The sequence below is a fragment of the Phaseolus vulgaris genome, chromosome 3 (assembly GCF_000499845.2).
Source record: "Phaseolus vulgaris cultivar G19833 chromosome 3, P. vulgaris v2.0, whole genome shotgun sequence".
Taxonomy (NCBI): domain Eukaryota; kingdom Viridiplantae; phylum Streptophyta; class Magnoliopsida; order Fabales; family Fabaceae; genus Phaseolus; species Phaseolus vulgaris.
In genome coordinates, this window is record NC_023757.2 from 10,281,193 (window position 1) to 10,289,152 (window position 7,960).

Here is a 7,960-nt window from a genome sequence, read left to right on the forward strand (position 1 = left end):
AGATTTTTGGCCAGCGTTAAAGTTACCGTATCTTTGCGTGGAGCTAGCTTCCCATCCTCTCATGCTTCGGAATCATCTTTTGTGCATAGATGGATGGACCCTAGTGTTTCTCTATTTAACTCTTACCTTAATATTTTAGCATGTCTTTCACTTTCAATGTGAAAAGAAAATAATTCAACTTGAGTTTAGAGGTTAAACACTCGTGTTTAATTATAAATCTTATGTTTAATAGTATTCAATTTTACTAAAATAGCCTCATTATCACACAAAAACACTAAAAAGACTATACTTGTTCTAATATTTTTTCGATGAAATTCTTTTTAAGATTAAGGTAATTTATAGAACACAAATTACAAAAGTAATTATTGTTTTTTCATTGATAACAAAATTTAATTAATGAAACCCTTCAATAGAAGGATTAAGAAAATAATTTTCTTAAATTATATATGTTACAAAAATATTGGGAACATACTTGTTATTTTTTTCAAATATTTTTTTAAAAGTGTGTTTGGATGAAAATTTGTAAGGGTGTAATTCATTTATATACGGAGAATTTAAAACACTTTACAACAATTAAATTATGTTGTTTGGGTACGGAATTTTAAAATTATGTTAGGAGAGTAATTGAATTACTTAAATAAGAAATTTTAAATTCACATATAAAGTAAGAATTTAATTTTTTTTTATATTTAAACTCATGTATCTTGTTTTTATGTTCTTCCTAGTTCAATTTTGGTTTGAAAATCGTCTATCTAAATAAGATCAAATGTTCAAATTTTCTTATTATTCCTTGTTGCAATTAAACTATTTTTTTTAGTTGTCTCTTGTCTTAATTACTTTTGTTTTATTAAAACATCTTTGATTATTTAAGTCAAATAATATTTTTTGTCTCTTCTATGAATATTTGAAAATTGAAGAGCTTTATTTTAAAAATTAAAACTTATTAGTATTATTATCTCTTAATACATTAAATATTGAAAGATAATTTTAAAATGTTTCAATGAACAATTATTATATACTACGATAAGTAGGAAATGAGTGAAGAATAAAGTTAAATATAATAACTTTAACTATTACCTCTATTACTTTATTGTTCTAGATTAATATTCAAAACTATCATTCTTGAAGCACATAAACATTGAATAGGAGAGAATCACTAAGAAGGGTAGAGAACTGAATATATTTTAGATGAACAAAAGCTATTACATATTAAATTGGATGATTAATATAAACCCTAAACAAATTATATAAGAATATGGTAAAATCTTTCATTCACGATCTCCCTATGTAGCTTCATGGAGTTCTCCCTTATCTTCTTTTCCTCTCGCTCTTTCTCAAAAAAGTTCAAGATAAATATTTGTTCTTTGTTTCTTTTTAAGCATTACTTGCATATCATATTATAATTCCTTAAACTAAATTATTCATTGTACAATTATCACTCTTTACTCCATTTTCCATTTTTGCTCCTTCAATAGAATTTGTTGAGCGAATTTTCACTCTTTCATTTTATGCCCCAAGTTCCACCTTTTGTTCTTGCAAAATTTTCAAAGCAAATAAGGTTTCTTAAAGAAATTGAATTAATTTGTCATGTAAAACAGAATAATTCAACAAGTAAAATAGACAATAAAAAAAATATTATTAACTAAATTAAGCAATGTTCTTAATGATAATGAATTAATTATAATTTAGAGATAGAGAAAATATTATCATTTGTTTTAATTTTTATTGACTATGCATATTCAAAATACAAGACATTATGATGTATTCCATTTTAATATTCACTGAACATAGAAAAATGACTCATGGTTAATGATATATTGTAAGAAATAATTAATAAATGAGACATTATGATTTGTATTTAATATAAAACAAAACTTTTCTTTGATTTTAATCCCTTCAAAAATCTTAAACAACTGCTTTTAATTTCAGTGTTTTTTAAGTTAAATAAATAATATTTATTTTAGAAATATCTAATATTAACCTTGTATCACAAGCACTAACTAATGTTACTTAAGAAGGTTGCATGAGCAATTAATTAGCATCACATTATAGTAGAAAGAAGCAAAACCAAAATTTTTGAGTAATGGAAATCCGAAGTAAATAAAAATTTACTAATATATGCCATAACATCATACACATCCATATTGCTACTTTACCTGTGAAAACATTAAAGATTACACTCTTGATACGAAGATTTCTAAAAATTTGAAATCATCTCCTTGAAATAATTGTTTGAGGGGTACAATATCATAAATATAGCCCCACCAACACATTCATAGTATCATACATAAAATAAATTGATACACAGACTCTTATTACAAGATGTATCCATCAACATTTATGATCATAGATAAGAATTATGAGTAAAGAAGGGCAAAGTCAGCATTTATTTCACTCTATCAGTTGGACCTCCTTGCAGCATGTTTGATCTGAAGGATAATGTAACGTCACCTTCTCCACTGAGGTTGAATCAACTTATCTGAAATTGATAATATTCACACAACACTGATGAATGTCAAAAAGTAAGGCTTCAAGCAGATTTCACTACTATTGTATTTATTTCAAGTACATAATATGTAGAGAATGCGACTATTTTAGAGATCATGTAACTACTAAATAAGTTATGATTGCAGGTCTCAGACTTAAAACTCTCTCATTCTTAAAATGAAAACTGGTGAACCCTTGTATATATGTGTGAAATCAAGCACTAAATAAGTAATAATTTTAAAACAAGTTGTCCTAATCCTGAAAAAGAATGAAAAATAAGCATGCATAACAAAAGCAACTATACGCATGTACATATATTGAGAATGTTTTCTGTAGATGAATGTGTGTCTGTGCAAGTCATTGTAATTGTATTTCCAAAGGCATGTTTTACAACTTTACTATCAATTGAAATGGTAAAAGAAAGTAAAACAAAAAATGTTTATCTCATGAATAGGTGAAAAGGGTGCAAAATCCTAAATTGGTACCAGTTCCATCCCTTGAAGATGATAGAGATCTATCAGTCCTTATCTTGTGGCTCAAGGAAGCAAATCTATCTGATCGTGGAGAGAACGAACCTAGCTTGCCACCAAGCGATGATGAAAGTGAAAGCCGGCGAGTTATACTACTTACATCTGCCAGATCAGTAACAGACCGTGGAGAGCATTGTCCTCTTAGCCTAGCTTTTGTAGATTCAGTGGGAGCCATATAACTTGGAACTCTTGGAGTGTTATTAGGCAACACATTTTCAAGATCTGTAAAATTAGCAGGAAGGGAAGCTCTTCTCTGGAAATTCTTACACTTCACATTATTGAACTCCTCAATGACTCCTCCATCTTTACTATTCATCAAACTAGGCTGCAAGGGAGAATTAAAACCATTACATGACTCGTTATTATCATGCTCTTGTGCTTCCTGTCCAGGACTTTCCTCAAGATCACACTCTTCTGACTTTGGCACTGCCAGATATTTCTTCTTCTCTGATGAAGCACCACCATCCTCCTCTGGAATATCATTGGCTTTTGTCTGATCTGAAACTTTTCTTGTGTTGTGTGTTCTCTTCTCATTAGAAGCCTCCGACTTATCAGAAACATTCTGAGTTTGAGATTTTTTAGAACTCCTTTTTTCAAGTTCCTTTATTGGATGTTCCTTAGCTGAATGCAATGCGGGGTTTGAATCCTTTTTTGGATACCGTTTATGTTTGTTGGAATCTGAGACTAAATCATGACCAACCCTCAAAGCAGGTGCTTTCCTGGCATTTCTTTTAACTTGTCCCTTATTAGTTTCTACAGTTTGAGAACTTTCCATTTGCTTATCGGACACTGAATCAGATCTCTGCCCTTCTTTAAGTGGTACCCAAAAGTGTGATTTCGTCCAACGGTCAAGCCATTCCCAAGCCAAGTTAGGTTCCCCAGTATTATATTTGAGATGTGGAGAAACAGCAGAGGGTGATGAAGCCAGAAGCTGAAAGACATATATCATAAGTTATTATCTAAAATAACGTAAGTTTTAAAACAATAAGAAAAAGGGTCAAGAACAGAACAAACATCCTTACGTTCAATATTATGCAATTCATATGTTCAATGTTATGCAATTCATAATTCGTATCAGTAAAAGAGTTTTACAACACTAATGAGTCATAAGTCAACACATAAAAGTTTACGATACCACCTCCAACCCTCCAATACCTTACAACACTGAGTTTGTGAGTTTTTTTCTTATATATTGCACAACTTTCGCATTTTTACTTAATGGAACTCACACTTGAATTCTTAACAAAATCAATGTAATTCATTTCAATAAGTCATATCCATAAATGAATGTAAGAATTTAGTAATTTGACCTATAAAGACCACCCTTAAAGACAATTAAGCATAGTCAGATAAGGTAAGCATTTATGATAGCATTTATTGTCCTCGAATATTGAGTGCTAACTTGAGCATTGGAGAAACTTTTACAGGTATACTCTCACCTCTTGGAACCAACAGTCGAAGACCGAAGGCGAATATCAGGTCATTGATAAAAAAAGATACTTGTTAGAACATGTACTTACAAATACCAAGAAAATTTTGGCGCACATTATTGTCATGCTTCACAGAGCATGTAAAAGATGGGAACTCTTATCCGATATGATAAGAGGAAGGAGAGAAACTTAAGTTGAAGCAAATAACGAATATAAAATGTGGTGTGTGAAACATGATGATGAACAGAGCCATATAACCCAAATGTGGTAGTCGATGAAAATCATGTAGGATATTTTAACATGACAGAAAAAAAGACAAAACAGAACAATGGGTTGATTTTTGTCCTTGTTTAACTGACGCATACTATTTCAGCAAAGTAAACAAGAAAGAACGCGAGTAGAAAGAACACCAACCTTAGCGTAACAATCTTTCATGAACGGTAAAAGTTTAAGTTGATAATGACATCTTAATTCTAGTTTGAAGTGAACTGAATAAGCTATATCATGTCAAGTGCGAACAAGAGCAAAGTTACACTTTGTACATTAGACAATACATAAATACTTCCCTACCTTGTTAACAAAGATATTATCTGAGAGCTTCACAGCCTCTGTAGATGTAACTACTCCAATAGATTTCAACAATTTAGTATCCTGAGCAAAAAGATATTGGAGAAGCATTAAGTTGATGCATACAAGTAAAAGGGCAAGTAATCATGTGATCTAAGCTAGGAAGTGTAAAGCAGAAATCACTAGTACCTTCTCATTCTATTATAACATCTTTCAATATTGATGAAATGAAAAACCTTTAACATGTCTATTGAAAAACTTAAGACAAAACACAGATGATTGTGCTGATATAATTAGTTCAAGTATGTTTACCTTAAAAATTTTCTGGACTGCGAGGCCAATTTCAGAGTGCCTAACCTTGTAACCACGGGCCAATGCTTGAAATCTAACTACTGACTTCACACAATACAAAGCAGAAATAGCTTGTCTCCGAATCAACTGGCCACGAATATAAGCTTGCAGTGGAATGATACCTTTTACTGCTTTATAAGTTCCTCCTGCCTTCAATTGAATAAGATATGAATTACTTTATGGCATTCATGAACAATTCATATAAAAGAGTTGGTGTTTATGAAATTTGCACTCTGCAGTGATAGTTTATAAATTATAGGAATCAAAGCATGTTGCAAATGCATGGCCAAATATATTTGTAAAACTTCCAAGCTATCATTCTATTAAATTTCATACAAAAATCATAAGCAGAAGGACTACTTGCATCTATAATCACTGTATACATGCGTTTCTTGTATTTCCGAGGATGAAGTTGAAAAAGAGAATGTATCAAATTCCAATTCAATTCATAGTAATCCAAACTCAAGAAACAGGATGCAATTCATATAAATCTTTTAAAGAAAATTAACAAATTAGTAGAATAATTTGAGCATAAATAATCAGAGGAAGCGTTGAATACGATCAGTAAGCGATAAGGATACCTCCATACAAAAAGTACTAAAATAAAGTAACATTCTGTTTCTCAAAAGCCTTCAAAGAGATGCAAACCAGGTTGTAGAAATACTCTAACTTATCTAAGAACTCCAGAACTCAAATACAATTGTTGAATTTAACTAAAAAGATTACGAACCACAGAAAATTGTTGCTATCTTCCTGAAATTTCACCGAAAAAGGGTGGTCAAATAACAAAGACAGACTAAAGAACATTAAGCACAAAAAACTTTGAACAGAAAAATGTGGTCACGGCATTTACTTGAACAAAATGGTCTCCTAATAATTTGTTCAAAATGAAAAATAACACGTGTACTATAATCCTATTTGGAAGTGTTTCTCCATTATCTCCTTTTAGACAATAAAAATAAGAGGAAAAATTGAAATTAACTTTTTCATTACTAAAATTAACTTACAGACAAACTAATTTGCAGAAGCTCTCTCATATAGCTTCTTTAAATTTTTATTTTCAACTTGTGTATCACTTAATTTTAGCTTAAGGAATTTCATTTTTTTTACTTTATTTTCTTAGAATATGGAGAAGCTCGTACAAACAAGTTCCATACAAAAAGTTTGATAGTGAACATAACTTCCAAAGGACATTGTATAAATGGAAGAAGTGAATACCTGATAACTTCTAATAGCAGCCTGAATAGTTATAGCTGTTTCTACTAGCCTGATTTTCTCATTATGGTTCTCACCATAAAAATTATCAAGAGATTGTGCATTGGCCTGCTCATCTTCAGTTGCAAGAATTACCCCATCATTTGATGCCTTTTCTGATAGCTTAGTAGCATTTGCACCAGATATAGGAGCAGACATGGATGTCTCCGAAGACACCACCAGAACATCCTTGTTACTCGAAGGTTTCTTTACAACAACAGAATTCACAATTACAACTTGCAGGTTAGAAAGTCTACATTACAGTTACAGCCAATAAACACCAGAGTAGCAAATCTACAAACACCAGTTAAAGATTCTTGTCCTTAACACACCCTTTACTTTTATATTAATATAGACATTGAGAAAGATCGGTCATAAACAATGATTGAGGCCAATCACAAAAGCCAAATAGAAAAACTTACATAAATATCTTTCTCTCTAGAAGACTTAGACTTTGATGATGATTTCTTCCCCAGAAGGAAGTTTCTGATCCATTTTCCAGGACTCTGTCTTCCCATCACGGCAAATATCAATACTTCAGAAAGCACAGAATTCCAATATCAAAATCTGCAAGCATCATATATAACAGAACAGAACCCTTAAATTAGGAAGCTTCAGCAAAACATTTTGAGCAAGATAATTTCTATGTTCTAATCGTTTCTTCCAGCAATATCTTCGACCAAGCAAAGACCGTGAACCATAAACATAAAATCAGAATTAAAACAAACAAAAAAAGCAATAATTACATTAGCTCCAGCACACTGTAATTTCTTCTGGCATATAAGTAACACATTATTATTGTTGTTGTTATCACAATTTAAACAGTGATGCACACAAAAATGACCACAAGTAATTCAAAAAAAATAATCTGCAATGCCTATTTTCTTATAATAAGGACAACAAGTAGAAGTCAAAGAGAAGCAGAAATGGTTCTTCTCGTACACAATGCCAAAGAAGAGTCACCTTCAGGGTGCACGACTTCCCATAAGAAAACGGTGAAGTAGAAAAACCACAAACGTTTGATGCCAACAAGAAAGAAAGGAAGAGGTGGAGAGAGTTAAGAAATGGTGGAATGCAATGCATGAATGAACATAGCATTTGAAGAAACCAAGAGAAGAAAAAAACTTAGAAAGAAAATATTAGTAACTAATTTAAGAGACAGATAAATAAACAAACGTGGCACTCATTAAGGAACCGACAGAAGTGACAGTGTCCTATGGAATTGAAGAGACTCTGTAATGCAAACTGCAAGATACCTCCCTCGAGGTTTCATGTTTCAAATCTAACAAAAACACATCCATGTTTATTTTAGTCTATGTATTTTTGGTCCCTGATTATTAT

The 7,960-nt window shown here is 31.2% G+C and overlaps 1 protein-coding gene across 5 annotated transcripts; it reads right to left on the bottom strand.

Moving 5' to 3' along the window:
• Positions 1-2,194: 2,194 nt before the first annotated feature.
• Positions 2,195-7,960, bottom strand: LOC137806605 (protein IQ-DOMAIN 29-like). 5 transcript variants are annotated; one of them, XM_068606811.1, is made up of 7 exons: positions 7,876-7,960; positions 7,042-7,186; positions 6,584-6,826; positions 5,327-5,515; positions 5,018-5,098; positions 2,973-3,948; positions 2,195-2,479 (listed from the first exon to the last, which is right to left on the bottom strand). In XM_068606811.1, exons 2-7 carry the CDS (start codon positions 7,135-7,137, stop codon positions 2,448-2,450), a joined length of 1,617 nt encoding a protein of 538 aa, XP_068462912.1. In that variant the 5' UTR covers positions 7,138-7,186; positions 7,876-7,960; the 3' UTR covers positions 2,195-2,447. The 5 variants fall into 5 exon arrangements, with proteins under 5 accessions (XP_068462912.1, XP_068462913.1, XP_068462910.1 ...); XM_068606812.1 differs by having other exon boundaries at positions 7,562-7,934; XM_068606809.1 differs by having other exon boundaries at positions 7,819-7,928.